We start from the raw sequence: 19,654 nt of genomic DNA, 5'->3' as shown, positions 1-19,654 counted from the left end.
ATTCTACCCGACTTGGGTTAAAAATGCTAAACCCGAGCTTGACCTGCCCGTATTAATTTTTTTAGATTATTTTTTATATAAAAAAATTTAAAATATAATACAACAAATACACTAAAAACATTAAAATAAATGTTTCCCAACAAATGATACTTAAATACTACTAAGATAGTTGCAACTTAGCAATCAAATGTCTCTAAAATAGTAGCAAAATTAACAATAAAATAAGAGTTATATAATATCCAAACAATAACAACAAAAATAGTAGTAATATAATAGCGAAATGGTAGCAAAACATCAGCGAAACAACGACAAAACAACTGATTTAACTAGGTCAGGTCGAACCCAGGCCAAAAATCCTACCCGAGGTCTGATCCATTTAGAAAATGAGTCTTATTTTCTACCTAAACCCATTTTTTGGGCCTATATTTTTGCCCAAACTCTCTCATTTTTCGGGCGGGCCTTCAAGCCTAGGCGAGTAGCTCAACCCATGATCAGATGTATACTAGAGTATGTATTTCCTATTAAAATAATATTATTTAATTAGACATTATTCAAACATAACTTCTGTACTTTTTCTTTATAAATAGGAACTACCAGTTAAACAATTTACACACATCATATAGCATCGTTATTTTGTAAAAAAAGTAATAGAAATTTATTTAACAATAATAAATTCTATTTTCTGGAAAAAGAAATGTGTAGTTACTGAAAGTTAATTAAAAGTTTTCATTATGTGATTTGGTTTGTGTTGCTCGAGCCTACACTCAAGGTAATTAAGTCAAGATTGATTTAATCACTTCATACAAAATACAAGTACTATTTTGACAAATAGATTTATTACTATAAATAATACAATGACTCGACTTTAGAAAATTAAATAATTAAATTTAGGCTTGTTGTTTCATAACTTTTTGATACAATAAATTTTCAAACTCATACCCAAACATAGGCACTGATGGGCGTCAAAACCACCAAATATAAATTCCTATGACAAAAAAATAGTAATAGCAGTATAGAGCAGTAGGGTTGAATGCATAGGGACTGACTATCTAATTTCGCCTTTTTTTGTGACCAAAATCGCTGTCGCGGTCATAGTTGTGCCCACGACCTGTGCGTAGCAAAGCTGAAAAATAAAAATGGGGGGTTTAAATTGATAAAGATAATAAAATAAAGAAATACGAAGTGTAATAAAATAAAATAAAAACAAATTTGAAATTGCAAAAAAATAAGTTTAAGTAAATAAAGTAAATTGGTAAATAAAATATTTTTAAGCTTAGCCTTAACCTTGGTGTATTCCAATCTTGAATCGATCCTTGAAATAGATTTTCCCTTCCAAGTGATAAGCTGGTTATAGCAATCGAGGATCCCTTAAATCGTCAACCCTTCCTCTCGTAGCCTATCCCGGTATCACATGCAAATCGACCCTTGTCGAATTTCCAACCACATGGCACGTGCCCGTAATTTAAGACTTCGACAGCCTTGCGATCTAAAAAGCCTAACTCGAATTAACGACCTCAACCGTGTGGGTCGTTTAAATCCGATCACTATCTCTCTTGACAGAATCCAACTAGCTTTTTCCAATTGAACACGCCAATTTGTTCGCAGGATTTTGAATACAGCACCGCCAACTCAACTTCCCAATTGTACGCCAAACGATTCCAACCCAACGCGCACTTTTTGAATTGAAATCGAATCAACTTTGAGGGATGAATTTGTACTATCCCATATACCGGAGAGATAGGGAATATCGAATTGCAAAGTATTTAGTGATGGTTCATATCTCACAATACTTTATTGAAGCGATAACTGAGCTAAGGCTAAAAAGGGTTTAGTTAATCATGAAAAGTATTATGCTTGAAAATAAATGGTTTAAATGAAATAGTGGAAAGCGGGAAGAGGAAGAGCTTGGTAGGTAATTAATCAAAAATTTGAAAGTAAAAGAAAAAGAGTTGAAATGGCATAATAGAGCATGACGTAGGAATAGAAAAAAAATAAAGAATTTATTAAGTGCCAAATGTAAATTGTGTATTCAATTGGCTGTAGCCACTAGGTATTTATATACACTTTTAATGTTAAAATTCAGCTAGACATTACCTAAATATTGTCACTAAATAATTCTAAATATTATCACTGAATAATTCTACATATTATCACTAAATAATTCAAAGTTTAAAAATCAAATTTAAACTAGAGATTAAATTTAAACTAATTACGAAGTTTTAACAATATAAAAAATCCTCACTACACCAAAACTGGCTTTTAGTGGCATTTTTAGTGGCGTTTGGATAAAAAACGCCGCTAAAAATTAAGCATTACCGGCACTTTTAAGAAAACGCCACTAAAGATCGAGTATTAGCGGCGCTTTTTGGAAAACGCCGCTAAAAATGAGCATTAGCAGCGTTTTCCAAAAAGCGCCGCAAAAAAACCTAAGCCCAACCACGTCATTTTTTGAGTTTTCGGGGCTTTAGCGGCGTTTTTTAAGAAGCGCCGCTAATGCTCGGGCCTTTAGCGGTGTTTTTAAAGAAGCGCCACTAATGCTCGGGCCTTTAGCGGCGTTTTTAAAGAAGCGCCGCTAATTCTCGGGCCTTTAACGGCGTTTTTAAAGAAGCGCCGCTAATGCTCGGGCCTTTAGCGGCGTTTTTAAAGAAGCACCGCTAATTCTCGGGCCTTTAACGGTGTTTTTAAAGAAGCACCGCTAATGCTCGGGCCTTTAGCGGCGTTTTTGAAGAAGTGCCGCTAATGCTCGGGTCTTTAGCGGCGTTTTTAAAGAAGCGCCACAAAAAATATTTTATTATTTATTATTTTTTCCCCTTCTTTTGCCAAAATCAATTCCCCCACTCTTCCCCCCCCCCCCCCCCCCAATTCCTTTCTCCCCTACCCCGATTCCCTTTATTTTTCCCCCCAATTTCCCCAAATCAGCAGCCCTTTTATTTTTCCCAAACCATTTCTCCCCCTACCCCGATTCCCTTTATTTATCCCCCCAATTTCCCCAAATCGGCAGCCCTCTGCATCTCCTCATCTTCTTCCTCACATTTCATTCGTCCCAAAAAAACATTTCTATTCCTCTTTTATACAAACAAAAAACAATGGCTACACCGTTGCTTCATCTTCTTCCTTTACCATGCTTCATTTAGCTTCATTGTTCTCCATTTTCGTATTAGCTTCATCTTCTTTCGTTGCTTCATTGTTCTCCATTTTGACACTTTTAGCTCAGTCGAAATGTTTCTAATATGTGTTTGAAGTTGCTGTGTATTCCAGGGGCTTTGGGATGTAGAAAGCGACAATGATGGCCAACAAGAAGGCTGCGTTTTGCGGGTTATATCCCAGTTTTAGTCATTCTATATAAAATGCGATAAGAAATTTTTATTTAAGAAATCAAGTGGAATTAAGATTCTATTTTAGTATATTTATGGTCTTAACGTTGTTGTCGTTAATTGATATTTTTAGGTTCAATTGATTTGGATACAAATGAGAGTTCCCGAGTATGGTTGGACCACGCAGAAGGTCTTCCATTTTCTAAATTTTCTGGTGAATGGGGGTTTGCATTTATAAAATTTTAATGGAAGCTTTTTATTTTTAGTATTTTGGTTTCTGTATTTAACGCGATTTCTTTTTTAACACAGTTCGCGCCTTAGTTTTTGTTTTCAGACGGAGTGTGCAGAATTTACATCCAGAGGTTTGGGACACCATTGCTCATTGCGTTTATATTTTGAAAATATATACTCATACTTAAGTTGTTCATAATTTGTTGCTTGATTTTCGCATCTTTTTTAGATTGTTCAACATATCTTGCTTGACATGCCGAGTCTAGCTTTCTCCACGACATATGCACTTTTGATTTTGTTTTGGGCTGAGATTTACTACCAAGTTAGGTTATTTGAGCTTCATGAGTTGCCTCCCTGCCTCCTGCTTTCTAATTTTATGAGACTTTATCTTAAACTTTGTCTATCGTAAACAGGCACGTGCTGTATCAACTGATAGATTGAGGCCTAGTTTCTTTACAACTAATGCTGTAGTTTATACTATTCAGGTGATATTTATGTTCTATTATTTTGGTAAAGTGCCCATAGAAAGGAGAATTTGAAATTGTTTTTCTCTTTGTTTGAGAGCTAGTAATGTTTGGTCCAGAACAATAATGTTATATAGTTTCACATAACTTAGTTTGTTGATTTGTCACATATTCTATACATGTTAAGTGGGGAATGATGTATATAGCATTTGCAGGTTTTTGAAGGTTAGAAGAATATGATATTTATTTTGCCATTAGTTGGATGAGGGATAAACCATAAAATAGGTTAGTAAGTTGGAATACGCTATTTCTTTTGCTAGAACAATGCAAGGATGTTTCTAGCACTTGCAAATTTTAGTAGTAAATATGAACCCACAAAATATATCTAAGTTGTTCGGACTCTTCATTTTTCATGAAGTACCCATGACCGACATTTATGTCCGGAACAGGGATATGAAGATATGACCTCCGAGGATCCTTCAAATACATAGGAAAACTAACCACACCTATGTCAGATACATACTCATATCTGACACTCATACCTGAGTCCAAGTAACATAGGTATATATTTTTTCTTATCTAGCAAGTTTAATGATTCTGTCACCTTTGTAAGTGTTGTTGCATAATTGATTTCCATTGAAACATTGCTTCAGACAAGATGTTAATAAAGTTTCTCTAACATGAGGCTGTGGGTACTTGATTTCAGATAGCAATGTGGCTGATATTGTGGTGGAAATATATTCCACTTTTAGTCATTCTATCTAAAATGTTCTTTGCAGGTAAGTCTTTTTGGTGTTCTTAATAGATTTTTAGCAGTTAACTGTTGAGTGACTTTGGTGCTCTGTTGATGTACCATGATTCAGGATAATCACTTAGTTTAGATGCTTTATAAATGTTAATCCTGTTGTAATTTGTTTCAATAATGAGTGGATATTTGATCCTCACTGTATATGTGCAGGTTTGTCACTGTTTGCGGCACTTGGCTTTTTACTGTATGGTGGAAGGTAATTGCATTGACATTTATTGTATTGTTTCTAATTGTTTTAATGGCATTGGAGCTAGCTTAGTGTGATAATTTGTTTTATGTTTAGGGAGCACACATTTTAAAACCTGTATATCATTTTTCTTTTTATATGTTGACATAAGCTTTGATATCTGGTTTGTGAATTAAATGAGTGGATTTTTCCATGTTATAACAAAACCAGGAAGGATAACGGTGCGTTAAGCATTTAAATATAATAAAAAAATATATCATGTTGATTTGAAAAAAGCAATATATCACTATATTGTACTACAAAACACTCACATCTGCATACAATGAATGTAAAATATACTAATGATGCAGCTCAATTAAAACTTCTTAATATGGATATACTTTGATCACATGTGTGCACCTAGTTACTGACACTTAGGCTTTGCTAAACATTTGTACTCATTGTTGATAATCCTGTATGTATCAACATTAGAACAAATATTTAATCGGTGTGGAAAGGTTTGCCTTTGCTGAATGATGATGAATCTCTTGTTTATATAGTGTGCTCTTTTATCATTTATGTTAATGTGGCTTCGTGTGCTTTCCTCTGTATATCCCCAAAGTTTTCTCAATCTCAGTGATTTATTAGAGTTAGGTGGTGAGGCTTTATTTATGATATGAGATTCTTAAGAGAACCAAGAAAATAAAATAAGTGAAAACACTGATAAAGATTCCATGGGTTCCTTGCACCTATGGTTGATTGCATCACACAATTATGATAGAATACTGCAGAAGTTCTCATATAATAATTTCATATCTCAATTGAAAGAGTAAATTGATTAATATAGACTCCAAACATCCTTACTCCTAGAAGAAGCAGAAGTTTTACTTTAATTTGGACTTTAACGACTGCGTAGACTCCATATAGGAAACTAACTAAACTAACTAAACTTTAACAGAAGTTTACCTTCTCATCTTTTGTTGTATGCACTAATAATCATAAATTGATTAAACATATTTTAGAAGAGAATCATTTATATTGCTAGATCTTTAACTTGGATGTTATTTATGCTTGTTATTGAATATTACAAAAAGGGGAAATCATTAGTACCTGTTGATTGTTGGATGGTGTAAATGGATGGAGAGACCAAAACTTGAAACAATGGATGGAGAGACCAAAACTTACAACTTTTCGGCATTTTGTTTGAATGATTGTGCTTGATTTTTTCATTAATTGCTCGCATGCTTGACCAACTTCTTGAGTAATTTAATGTAAGAAATGTCACTGGCTTGTGTCGCAAAAATAGAGAAATTAATAAAAATCATTCGTAGTACATCCAGCACTTTTTGTCAAATAACTTTTGTTCTTCAACTCTTATAGTGCTGGATCTCCATGTTTAATTTTGATGATTCTCTTTATTATTTAAAAAGAAAACATACTCTGATCTGGTAGGCTAATAAGTTTATTCCTCCATAGCATAGTTCCATTTCCTTTTTGTAGTCATAATAGTGGGTCTTTACCTATCGTAAGTTGCATTTGTCACCATCAATATTTTTGTATGGATTTTAGCTCAAAATTATTTTTCCAGATCACTGTGAAAGAGAAGCATGATCTTCATGTTTTGAGTTATTTTTAGCTATTATATTCTTGTTGATATTTCTATAATGAGGGTGTTAAGTGCCAACAAGTAACAGCTGGTTATTTAAGATTACTTTTTTATGCTTTACAGCTTGTGAAACAAGCTAATCTACCTCATAATGGATTTTGTTCAAGCATCTTTGAGCTATTCCGAGTGCATTGCAGTATTTTCAGTTATTTTTGTAAATATATTAAAAATAGGAATTTGTCGGTTGTGAAACATGGATTAGATAGTATGGTGTCAAACACCTTATAAGTTTCATCTATATTTTTGATGTTCTTTTTCGTTATTGTATTCATGATGATAGCCTATTGTTGAAGTACTAGCTTTATGTTTCAAATTATTCTTCATGTTCAGCTTGTGAAAGAAGCCATTCTGCCTCGTATTCATGGCTTAGCTCTGAAAACAACAGTTGTTGCGGTATGTATGCATATTTTTGCTAATTAACTTTAATTATATTATGTTTTCATAACTTTATACTAACACCTAACACTCATACCTAAGTCCGAGTAACATGGTTCTTTTTTTTTTCAAGTTCTAAATTGTTTAACAATAGGTTCTTTGTTTTCTTAAGCAGGGATGATGAAGATGATTATGTTGCCAAGATGAAGGCAGCTGAGGAAGCCTTGGAAGCAAAACAAAAAGTAACAAATAGCTTGTCTGCTACCTGTTCTTTTTTTTTTTTTATCATGTTTTATAATTTTGTGACAATTTGTTCTTGGTACTCTGAAGATATTTATGCAAAATTACCCTATGATTCTATTTTATTTATACTGTATGGCTGCACCATGTATTTCTTAACTAGTTTGATAAATTTTATGTGTGGTGTTTAATTTTTCGTTATTGTCTGTGTAACTTGCAGCAAAAACCTACATTTGAGCTATCTTTCCATTGTTTATTTTAGTTTTGATTCTAAATTCTTATTTTTACTTTAATATTTACGATAACTTGAGTTCTAACTTTTGAATTTTAATTGTGTTATTAATTTATTATTTTAAATTCTAAAATTAAATTCATTAATTTTTATATTTAGTTTTAAAATTAAAATTTTCATAGAAAATTTAATTTAAATAATATTTTTTATCCTTGAAAAGTATATTTAAAGTTCAAATTTAAAAAATGAAACATAATATAATATTTATCATAAAAATAAATATTATTTGATTAAAATATTTTTTTTAAAAGATTATGTTTTTAGCGGCGTTTTTGTTAGAAGCGCCGCTAAATGTTCTTTCGCGGCGTTTTTAATAAAAGCGCCGCTAAAGGTCTTGGTCTTTAGCGGCGTTTGTGGGAAAAGCGCCGCTAAAGGTCACGGTCTTTAGCGGCGTTTTTTCCGGCGCTTCTCAAAGCGCCGCTAAAGGCCTAAAAAAGTGCCGCCAAAAGCCTGTTTTGGTGTAGTGCCTTCAATCTTTGTCTAGCCACTTTTTGAATCTTCAATCTTTCAATCAAGCCCTCCTCTTTGGTTTTTGTTCCAATTTAACCCCCTTTTTGTAAGAGTTTAAATTCAACACATCAATTTTATTGCTGATAAGAAAAATCCAAATTTAATAACATTTTATTCTATAATTAACCAAAAATAAATATATTAAAAATACGAATTTATCTTACTATCAGACACATTTAAAGTATGACATAATATGGCATGCAGAAAAATTTCATCATCTTAAAAGTTTGATGAACATCCTTCACCAATTGGTGAAATACTGAACACCCTTGATTTTTTATGATCTTAATCTAACGCTAGTATGCTTATTCATCCATTAAGAGTGTATATAATATAAGGCTCATTGTTTTTCTTGAAGGGGAAAGGGGCTTATTGTTAGATTTTTATATTGTTCCAAAAATGAAAATAAATAATAAAAAAATAAGATGAAAAATAAATATGCCAATAACTTCTTTAATAATAAGTACCTAATTATGCCGTATTAAATCATTATGACATACCAAAACCTAATCCTACTCTAATAATAATAAAAACCCTAATCTAATTTTTTTAAGATAAACTTAAACTATTATTACATTCACATAAATGTTAAACTTTAATTTATATAAAATAATCCATTAAATACAATGTGTTATGTCGATTATCATTATGATGAAATTCTGCAATAATTAATTATGATGATAATTATTTATATGTATTGTTTATATTTAACTAAAAAACAATAAGAAAAATCTGTTATAATCCAAAATATGTCCATAAATAGTAACTCCTCATTTTCCCAATTATTTAATCATGGAGAAGCCCATATGCAAAATTAGAAATTTCACTTCTTTTTTTTTTTAAGTTTCTTTTATATTTCCTTATTTTCTCTCTGCTTTTTTTTTTTGGGGGGGGGGGAGGGGAGACAGAGCAAACGTGAAACATGCAGTTACTACTTGTACTTAAACATAATCAAACCGCCACCCAAGTCAACATGCAAGGGAAAGGAAAATTGCAAAGTGAGCTGATTTATGATAACTTTATTATACATGGTTGATCCATCTAGGATTTTCGTATCTCTCATTGGAGTGGATTGAACCAAAAAAAAAAAAAAGCAGAGGCAGCAATGAAAAACGAAGAACAAACTCGTTTTTTGTTTGGGATTTCGCTTTCTGATATACCTAAATGGAAGCAGTTTCTCATTTGCTCTTCTGGGTTCTTCTTTGGTTACCTTGTCAATGGCATTTGCGAGGTTTTTCTTTTTCTTTTCTTTTTCCATTTTCTCGGCAACCAAACAAAGTTTAAATGCATCATTTTAAGAATTTTATATTTGCTGCTTTTCAGGAATATGTATACAATAGACTCCAGTTCAGGTAACTGCTGTAGTTTTTATTTTGGTAATTATTTTCAATTTTTTTATATTAATTTTTTGTGTTCAGCTATGGCTGGTACTTCACATTTGTACAAGGGTTCGTCTACCTTTTTCTGATTTACCTTCAAGGTTTCAGTCCAAAGAAAATGGTGAACCCATGGAAGACTTATGTGAAACTCTCTGCTGTTCTCATGGGCTCTCACGGCCTCACAAAAGGGTCTTTAGCTTTCCTCAATTACCCAGCACAGCTCATGTTCAAATCCACCAAAGTAAACCCCCAAAGTTGAAAATTTTCACTCTTCACAACAGTGTTCTTGTTTTTGCTTTTATTTTTTTGAAAGCTTCATTAATGGATATCTTTAGGTTCTTCCAGTGATGGTAATGGGTGCCTTCATACCTGGTTTGAGACGAAAATACCCACCACACGAATATGTTTCTGCAATACTTTTAGTACTGGGTTTGGTCCTTTTCTCCTTAGCTGATGCACAAACTTCACCAAGCTTCAGTGTAATTGGTGTAATAATGGTGATTGGTGCTCTTGTAATGGATTCTTTTCTGGGTAATTTGCAAGAAGCTATCTTCAACATGAACCCTGAAACAACACAGGTGATTTTTTGCTGATGATGGTTTAAACATGTGAAAAAAGTAGGGCGTTTAATGCTATACTTTTTTATGGTGACGTTAGATGGAAATGCTGTTTTGCTCCACCGTCGTTGGTTTGCCATTATTGATCCCACCCATGGTTTTAACAGAAGAAGTATTCGAAGCATGGAATTCGTGTTCTGAGGTAAGTTTTAACTCTTCACTTTTACTAAGCTTAACAATTCGGTTCCAGACTTTTGACATTGCTTTAGTTGATTCAATCGTTGTGAACCCAACCAAAACCAAAATAACCAAAATTGAATTGGTTATGGGTTTTTATCTGATTATGGATGAATGTCACATTGGTTTCATCAACTTAGTAATTAGTCTGATTTTTATAATTTTAAATTCAAGGTTAGTTTAGTAACTGAGGTTTAAAAAAACTTACTTTCGGAAACTATTGTGAAACAGAAGTTTTTGAAAAATTTGATGTTGCTTGCATTCAAGAGACTAAGGATAAAATAGTAACTTCAAAGTGGAAAAAATTCAAAAAAGTAAAAGAAATTAGAAACAGAAATTGATGTTTACAATGAAGTCTGAGTTGCATCATATTATTGTTCCTTGAGCAGCATTTGTATGTGTACGGCGTCTTAGTGTTTGAAGCCATGGCTACGTTCATCGGACAAGTTTCAGTCCTCTCCCTCATTGCCATTTTTGGAGCAGCCACTACAGCAATGGTGTGAATTTCTCTTTTTCATCCATTAATGGGAACTCAGTCACTTTTAATTTTTGAACTATATAATAAAACACAGAAGCAGCAGATGCAAATGAAGTGATATTGAATGCATTGGCACAGGTAACAACTGCGAGGAAGGCAGTGACATTACTGCTGTCTTACATGATATTCACAAAGCCATTGACCCAACAGCATGGGACTGGGCTTATACTTATAGCTATGGGGATCACCTTGAAACTCTTGCCGGTTGATGTCAAGCCGGTTTCCAAAAGAGTCTCGTCTGCAAGTGGAAGCTCTTCAAATGGTGGGCATGAAATTGAAGAAGAGGAAAACCCCATGGTCTAAAACTTGATTATTAATATTTACTACCATTGCTCTTTATGTTTCTTTTGAAATGTTACGTTAAACCATGACTTACATTTTAACCAAAATTAAACTATCAAATAATGTTTCAATGAGATTTTTTCAGTTTATTATTTATTTATTTAAAAAATTAAAAATACTTCTAAAAATAATTTTTATTTAATTTTCAGTTTAAAAAATTACTTATAACTTGAGTGGTTTACATTTACATTTATTTTATCTTCCACTCTCATTTGATATTTACATAATTTTTACCAAATATATTTATTAAATACTTATTTTACCCTATCAAATTTTTGTTATTATAACATCTTTTACTCAACACTAACTTTATTTAAAATAAATAACTTAAATTATTCTTTGAAAAATTTACTTTAAAATAAAAACTACCTCCTCTTTTAAAAATTATAAACAAATATTATTACAATAATATTTTTAAAATTTAAAATAATAATTTAAACTCAAAATGATATCCCAAATTTTATTTTTTACTATTTTAATCAAAACATCATTATTATTTTAAGTATTTTTTACATATATTTTTTTCCAAGTCATTAGTGGCACATAATTTAGTAACAGTTTAAAATTTTAAATAAAACGAATTTTTAAATTTAATTTGTAATTTGAAACTATCTTATGCAATTAAACTTTTTTTTTTCACTTTATTGGAATGGATGAAAGAAAGGTTTCCGCAAATTATTTTACCAAATAGCAGGGAAGGGTAAAAATATTAAGGAAGTAGTATATGTAAAGGGTGGATTGTATTTCGGCTCTTCTTTTGATAAAATGGATAAATTAATTCATATACATTTCGAAACATACAATCTAACCCATTTGCTAAATTTTTCTGTTAAATAACCACGTGTTAAATGTTGAAAATTATTTTTTTAGGTAAACTGTAAAAATGGTCACCCAATTATGTCTTACGTTATAGTTGGTCACCCAACTACTAGTTTTTCGATTTAGTCATTAAACTTTTTGAAATTAAATATTTTAGTTACTCTGAGCTGACGTGGGCTTTTTTATTGGTCTAATAACAAAATTAGCCCTCTAATGCTTACATATTCTATTAATTTGATCTCAAATATAAAAAATTTAACAAATTTAGCCCTCAATATTTACAGAATTTGTCATTTTAGTTCTAATTCTAAAAAAATTAATAAATTTGGCCGTCAACATTTACAAAATCTATCAATTTAGTCCTAACTCTAACAATTTTTGAAATATTTTAAAAAAAAATCATTTTTAGCCCATCATAACCCATCGATTAACTTAAGTGAGATTTTAAAATAAGAAAAAAAAACAACCCTCTTTAAAGTCACTTGCAACAAATTTCTTTTTACTATAATTTAGGTTTCACACTAAACCAAATCAATTGATTTGGAACCTATCTAAAATAATTGATTGCATTACTACCCGAACAAATAATATTTTTAATGACTTTATTTTCTTTTGGATCTTAATTTTTGTGTGTGTTTTATCCCAACTTTTTAGAGTTCTTTTGCAAGTGACTTGAAGGAGAGTATTTTTTTTCTTATTTTATTATCTCACATGGGTTAGTTATAAGGATGACAAAAAAAATCTGAATCCAACAGGTTCCAAGTCGATCCGACCCAATAGGGTCGGTTTTTTTATTAAAGTTGGGGGTTGAGGCTGGTTAATTTTTAAAAATAGTTGGGTCAGGTTTAGAATGAAACCGCCCACCCTGCCTCGAGATATTTACGAAATTACACTCTATACATATTTTATATTAATTAATTTAAAAATCTCTAAAATTTATCACTACTAGTCTCATTCTACCGCCTCTATGCTAGTCCGCTTTCACCCCTGTAAGGTTATTTCCCTCATTTTCTATCGTCTTCATTTAATAATTTATTAAAGGAATATTCCTTGCTTCTTGTTTCTTTTTTGTTGTAATCACATGTGTGTAAATGTACATTAACACACAACTCCAAAGATAAATCATTAAACAAATCTAATTACAAATGATTTCAAAATCTTTTCATTTAAAAAAAATTAATTAATCACAATTTTACAAGAAGTTTAAAAATAATAAAATTAAACTCAGGTTGGGTCGGATCGGAGTTGGGTATATTATTAAATTTTAGGTTTGGGTTCAGAACGGGTTAAATTTTTTGAAGTTGGGGTCAAGTTGGTGTCGGAGCATGAAAGTAGAGCATCAGGTTGGATTGGAGTGGGCAAAAAACCGCCTCGCCCTACCCCATTGCCATCACTAGTTAGCCGATGGGTTATAAAGGGCTAAAAATGATTTTTTAAAAAATATTTTTAAAATTTTTAGAGTTAGGACTAAATTGACAGAATTTGTAAATATTGAGGAATAAATTTATTGATTTTTTTAGAATTAGAACTAAAATGATAAATTTTGTAAACATTGAGGGCTAAATTTGTTGAATTATTTTATATTTAGTATCAAATTGATAGAATATGTAAATATTAGAGGGCTAATTTTGTTACAAGACCAATAAAAAAAGCACACATCAGCTGAAAGTGAATAAGGTACTTAATTCCAAAAAAGTTAGTGACTAAATTGAAAAAATTAATAGTTGGGTGATCAAAATAGAAAAAAAATAATTTAGTCATAGAAAGTTAATTTTCACCATGTTTGATGTTAGAAAATATTAACCGAGAGTAGAAGAAAGAATTTAATCATTTTCTAATTGAGAAGCCAAATGCAATTCCTCCGGGTACTTTTATCGAAGGAAAGATAAATAGTTGTAAAATGAAGTCATCATTTTAACCACATGTCCGTCGTCTTTACATGCATGAATACACGTATACCAGCACTTGCTCATCAATTGTTTACCCTTCCCATAATAAAAGTCAAACCATCTTGTTTTTACATTAATGGGGCGGGTGAAAGGAGGTAAAATTAGTTCCAACAGTAAAAAAGAAAATGAGGGAAGACACCAACAGCAGTACTCCACTGCTTGAAGAATCAGAGGTTAAAGATAGAAAAGAAGTAAGTGGAATGGAGCAGTGGAGAGGAGAGATTGTTAAGAGCATCATATATGCAGGCCTTGAAGCCATTTTCACTTGCTTCTCTCTCATTGCCTCCATATCTGCTACCAATCTCTCATCAGGTTAGCACCATAAAGATATATATTATCATGCATGGCCTCTTTAACGAGAGCTATCTTTGCTTTTGTCCTTTTTCTAAAACTGTAAAAAATTATTTGCAGTGGAGGTGTTGGCGCTGGGCATTGCGAACCTGGTTGCAGATGGGATATCGTCGAGCCTCGGGGATTTTTTGTCTTCCAGCGCCAAGGAAGACTTAGCTATCGAGGAAATGGCGGTGACTCAATGGGAGTTAAATAACCATAGAAAGGACCAACAAGAGCAGCTCCTTCAACAGTACCAAACCCTTGGCATGGACCTTAACGACGCTAACACGGTATACCACTATAAACCCATTCATTTAATTTAACCACTTCTTTGTCTTTTGGTTCTCCCCCTTACTTTTTGCGCATTTTAAGTTCAGTTTGTCTTTTTTTAATTCAAAATTCCTTTTTTTTATATATATATCTTGGGGATGGGAAGTTATTATGCTCCACAACATAATAATCTTGCAACTAGGCTGGTTAACCAGTCATTTTTATTATTTTGATCTAATAATATAATTATAATCTTACACATGCAAATGCTTAAATAAGCATATAAAATTGTTGAATGGGGTTGTAAAATTCTCAATTATGTATTTAGTTGTTAATGTTCTTACATGGTTTTCATTTTAAATATTGACTAAATTTTTATATTTTGAGAATTTAACATAAATCTTTTGAGGTTTTATTTATTTGTTAAATGAAAAATATAGCGAGATTAAAATTTTGAAATTAGAAGCCGAAGGATTAAATTTTAGATATGCAAAGGTTCCCTGAATATGGCGCTTCATGCAAAAATACAAGAAAAATGTTAACCTAGTGTTAAATTTATGCAAGGTGGTGAATATATTCGCCAAGTACAATGACATTCTGAGAGACCAAAAAATGACAGCCCAGAAAGGGATGATGCCACCTGACCAAGGAGGACAGAAGCCGTGGAAGAACGGCGTCGTATCTTTTCTGGCTTTCGCGGGTTTTGGCGCTGCACCGCTCTTATCTTTCGTCGTCCTCAAGCCATTCACGGACAATGAGTTGGTCATGTTTATTGGAGCATGCTTCATGTCTGCCATTGCACTTACCTTTCTGGGTATAGCCAAGGCCAAGATTTGTGGGAAAAGGAACTACGTAGGGTCGGTGGGTTTTGTGCTTTTAAACGGCGCCGTCGCTGCTTCAGCTGCTTATTTCCTTGGATGGATGCTTTGATGAATTTAGAAGAGAAGTCAGAAACAATATGGAACAGAGCTAAGAGACATGGAGAAGATGGAAGCTAATATAAGTTAAGATTTATATATATATGAATTTTGTATAACCCACATCTTGAATGTGGAAATTTGTAGAAACATATATATACGGATATATCAGTATGGCATTGAGAGTGCGTGAGTATGAACAGCCACCTGATTAGTCAATGAAAGGAAGAATGGAAAAAGGTAATAGGAAAGCTAAGGAGAAATGAATCTGAAATTAGATGAAACTGATATCTTTAGAACTTTACGAATGAATTGCATAATCTTCATTTTCTGCTGAATTTTTCTGCTGAATTACACACTTATATTAATACATTGTATCTTAACTGTTGGTAACAGAAATGCTAACAACCAAAACAAACAAACTGCTTTCCTTAACTCGAGGACACCGATCTTCCTTAACTCGAGGACACGAAGAAGATTTCGAAAACGAGCAAGCAAACAAGGATGCAGACAACAGCTTGCTGAGAACATCAGCAACCAGATTACAAGTCGGAACCTCCCCGACAAGAAGGGAATTAGCAGCCACTTTCTCACGGACAAAGAATAGATCAAATTCAAATTCAACATGCCACTTTCTCACGGACAAAGAATACAGCGACAGCACTAGAGTTATCACACCAAATAGTAGGTATCAACGGTTACAACAAGATTATCCACGCGACATTGGATGTTGCGGCAGGCAACCCTCGGTACTTAGCCTCAGTAGTGGAATGAGACACAACTTGTTGTTTCCTCGAGCACCATGAAATAGGATTGTCACCAAAATACAATAATCGGTGGTGGATCGTCGATCATTAAAATCCAATCTCCTGTTAGCATTACCATAGCCGACCAACGATAGTCGAGTAGAAGGGCAAAACATCAACCCATGATCAATAGTACCACATAGATAACGTAAAAATCGTTTTAAAGCAATCATATGAGTGTCTATCGAGGCATGTATGAATTGAAAAATGCAGTTAACAGCATAATCAATATCAGGTCGTGTTAGAACAACATATTATAAAGCACCAGCAAGACTCCTATATTCAGTAGGATCAACAAGTAGACGTCCATCATGTTTAGATAAAGTGGGAGAACTAACCATAGGGGTATGTACAGCTTTGGCATTAGTCAAAGAGCACCGGTAAGAAGGCTAAGGACATACTTACGCTGACACCGAATGAATTTTAAGAGAAAATGGACCAAAATCTGAAAATTGGGAAAACAAAATTGAAAGAGGAAAAATGTGAACAAAGATAATGGGAAAGAACGTAAAAACCAAAATTTGAGATTATTTTCCTTTTTTTTTCAAAAATTCCACATTAAAGCAATTAAAATCTAATTAAAATAAATAAATTTAAATTAATACAAAAAGAAACAAAATTAAAACAAAATTCTCTTTACTCATTCAGGATTCAAACACAGGACCAAGGCAAACTAACAACACACTCTACCACCAAACCAGTAGGCTCGTTTTGACATTAGAACGCTAAAATAAACTTAACTGTCCAACCTAACTATTGACCCTAACTGCCAACCTTAAAACTTTTAACCCCAAAATTTAGGGTGTTACACCCCGTGTTTAGTGTTCCGATAGACTATCTTGTGTTTAGTGTCCTAGAAGATTATCACTGTAATGACCCAAATTCAAGGTTATCGGAATAGTGGTTTGGTAACCACAAATCCGATTTAAAGAGAAATTTATTTTAATATTTTTGCATGAATATTGGTATGATAGGAAAATCGTATGAAAATATCGATAGAAAAATTTTACCGATTTAGTGGTTAGTTAGAAAAAGAAAGTATTGAAGAAATTGGGTAAAAATAAGATATCGAGACCTCGATCTCGTAAAATTGAGTTAAAAATATTTTTATAAATATTTATGAAGTGTTATTAATATGGTATTAAAATTTCGTTAGAAAATTTTAATGTTTGGGTAGTCAATTAAGTGAAAAGGACTAAATTGAAAAAGGTGTAAAAGTTACTAGAAGGATCAAATAGCTCAATTGTTAAATGAAGAGGGACATAAATTGAAAATAAGCCCAAAAGAAGATATTTTGGGTGGCATACGCTGAGAAAAATCAGGAGAGTTGAAGAATTAAGGGTAAAATTGGAATATTGCAAATTTTACTTTAAAAATTAGGACTAAAGTGGAATATTTAGAATTCTCTTTATTTTTCTGCATTCTCATCAGCCAAAAAACGTCCTAAGGGTTTCTTCAAGCTGGTTTTTCATAATTTTTGCACCAAATCCGAAAAATTCAAATACGAAGCAAGATCGAGGAAAAGAAAAAGTGTCGAGGTAAGTTCGTGTAACTTGAATTATATTCTTAAATGCCTGAAATGTTTGTTATTGATGTGAATATGATTTAGATGTTTATTGTATGATAATTGATGAATTATTGATATTCTTGATGAAAAGAGAAAATAAATCCCGGTTGAATGAAAGGAAAATCCGATGGATCTCTGAAAAGGAATTGATGGTAAAAAGGATCTAGCCCGGACGGGTGATCCTATCTTGATATAGCCCTCCCGAAGAATATGTGGAAAATGGATTTAGCCCGGACGGGTAATCCGAATTAGGGTCTGAATTTAGCCTGGACTGGTAATTCAGATCCAAGCTCATTAGAGTAATTGTCGTTGCAGGGGATTTAGCCTGGACTGGTAATCCCGACAATACTCTATGAGTTTGTATTACAGGGGATTTAGCCTGGACTGGTAATCCCGCTGTAAGGATGAGGTTCGCGGGAGTGTGCTTTTTGAAATGAAAATGTGCGCACATGAATATGAATTGAAGGACCCAGATTTGTACACTAAAGTGTACCTCTGAAAATCCATCGAAATTCCGAGAAATTCAACGAGATAAATATGGAAAAATAACAAGGAAATGGAAATCATGGAATTGATGAGCTCATCAATCATGGTATAAATTATTGATACATGGAAATTATTGGACTAATTTGAATGTTGAGTTTGTGCATGATAGGGGAATAATGTATTGAATGGATGTATGAATGTTTATTGTATTGTATTGAAAATATTAGGTAAGTATAATTCTTGTTACATGAGCTTACTAAGCACAAAGTGCTTACCCTGTTTCCTTTTCCCCTATTTTGTAGTGTTAAGAGCTCAGAGGTCGGATTTGGCCGGAGACGCATCACACTATCAACCTCAAGATCTCGGTATATAAAGAAACTTTATTTTGGAAATCAATGGCATGTATAAGCTAGTAAAGTAGATGTTAATGTGAAATGAATGTATAGTTAGCCATTGGTATGGCTAACAAATTTTAGTTTTGGTATGTGATGAGATTATCTTATGAATACGATAAATCTATCTTGAAAATATATTGAAATGGATTGGTTGTGTCGGATTGGTCTCGGTTTAAAATTTGCAGGGAAGATTAGAGATTTATAAAGGGGTTATATTGAATTTAAAGTAAAAAAAATATTTATTCGATAAAATCTGGTAATGCCTCATACTCTATTTCGGCGACGAATACGGGTAGGGGGTATTACAATCACGTGTTTAATGTACTAGCAGACTATCTCGTATTTAGTGTCCCGTCGGACCAACTATGATGACGTAACATCTTTCAGCTATGGTCTTACACAGTTTAACCCGTGTTTACCGTCCTAGCGACTACTAGGATGCCATAGGGTCTTTCAACTATGGTCTTAGTTTTGTTTTCTATGATGCCATAGCGTCTCTCAACCATGGTCTTACTCATTTATATCATGATGCCATAACATCTTTCAGCTATGGTTTTACTCGTATTTAATATGATACCATAGCATCTTTCAACATATAGCCCCGATTGGTCCCATGGCCTAGCCATGATCTTTCTTGTTTACTCTTCCCATTGCACTCCTTTCATTCCTCCATTTCATTGTTCTTAACATTGATGCTTGAATAACACAGTGTCCCCTCCGCAAGGCTTAGAGCTTCTTCATTATGGGTGCACACAACAGCATCGTATGACGATATCTAACAAAATCATCCCATTTCCCTTCCTAACTTTGCCTAAACCCGGTAATGATTCCTTTACATACATTAAATGCATTTCATGGATGCAATACCATTGAATCATAGCTAATTCATGCATATTGAACTAGAATGGCAGAAACCCATAAACTCATAAAACCTTACAACATACTTAGCCTTTTAGGGTTGAGTGCAGAAACTCACCTCGCTTCCTTATTCTC

The 19,654-nt window shown here is 32.8% G+C and overlaps 3 protein-coding genes across 22 annotated transcripts; all 3 read left to right on the top strand.

Annotated features, from left to right (window-relative positions):
- Positions 1-2,861: 2,861 nt before the first annotated feature.
- Positions 2,862-7,423, top strand: LOC107899914 (tobamovirus multiplication protein 3). 18 transcript variants are annotated; one of them, XR_005916789.1, is made up of 9 exons: positions 2,862-3,315; positions 3,448-3,528; positions 3,624-3,676; positions 3,959-4,030; positions 4,225-4,570; positions 4,716-4,788; positions 4,968-5,013; positions 6,980-7,042; positions 7,197-7,423. XR_005916789.1 is itself a non-coding variant. In XM_041098278.1 (9 exons), the coding sequence occupies exons 2-8, from the start codon at positions 3,469-3,471 to the stop codon at positions 6,984-6,986; spliced, it is 414 nt and encodes a 137-aa protein (XP_040954212.1). In that variant the 5' UTR covers positions 2,862-3,315; positions 3,448-3,468; the 3' UTR covers positions 6,987-7,042; positions 7,200-7,423. The 18 variants fall into 18 exon arrangements, 4 of the variants coding, with proteins under 4 accessions (XP_040954212.1, XP_040954210.1, XP_040954211.1 ...); XR_005916790.1 differs by having other exon boundaries at positions 2,862-3,528; positions 4,225-4,294; positions 4,459-4,570; XR_005916787.1 differs by adding an exon at positions 3,775-3,867 and having other exon boundaries at positions 2,862-3,528; positions 4,459-4,570.
- A 1,427-nt stretch (positions 7,424-8,850) lies between these two features.
- Positions 8,851-11,190, top strand: LOC107900911 (UDP-galactose/UDP-glucose transporter 2). Of its 3 annotated transcripts, none has more exons than XM_016826688.2 (7): positions 8,851-9,297; positions 9,390-9,418; positions 9,485-9,686; positions 9,781-10,023; positions 10,103-10,204; positions 10,629-10,736; positions 10,856-11,190. In XM_016826688.2, exons 1-7 carry the CDS (start codon positions 9,172-9,174, stop codon positions 11,078-11,080), a joined length of 1,035 nt encoding a protein of 344 aa, XP_016682177.1. In that variant the 5' UTR covers positions 8,851-9,171; the 3' UTR covers positions 11,081-11,190. The 3 variants fall into 3 exon arrangements, with proteins under 3 accessions (XP_016682177.1, XP_016682178.1, XP_016682179.1); XM_016826689.2 differs by having other exon boundaries at positions 8,957-9,297; positions 9,554-9,686; XM_016826690.2 differs by having other exon boundaries at positions 8,959-9,297; positions 9,514-9,686.
- A 2,766-nt stretch (positions 11,191-13,956) lies between these two features.
- On the top strand, positions 13,957-15,745 carry LOC107900261 (uncharacterized). Its single transcript, XM_016825935.2, has 3 exons — positions 13,957-14,199; positions 14,299-14,510; positions 15,055-15,745. Exons 1-3 carry the CDS (start codon positions 14,013-14,015, stop codon positions 15,418-15,420), a joined length of 765 nt encoding a protein of 254 aa, XP_016681424.2. The 5' UTR covers positions 13,957-14,012; the 3' UTR covers positions 15,421-15,745.
- The last annotated feature ends 3,909 nt before the right edge of the window (positions 15,746-19,654 follow it).

Source organism: Gossypium hirsutum, chromosome D08 (genome assembly GCF_007990345.1).
Source record: "Gossypium hirsutum isolate 1008001.06 chromosome D08, Gossypium_hirsutum_v2.1, whole genome shotgun sequence".
NCBI lineage: Eukaryota > Viridiplantae > Streptophyta > Magnoliopsida > Malvales > Malvaceae > Gossypium > Gossypium hirsutum.
Note: the sequence above shows the minus strand (reverse complement) of the source record. Positions and strands in the feature narration are given on the sequence as shown.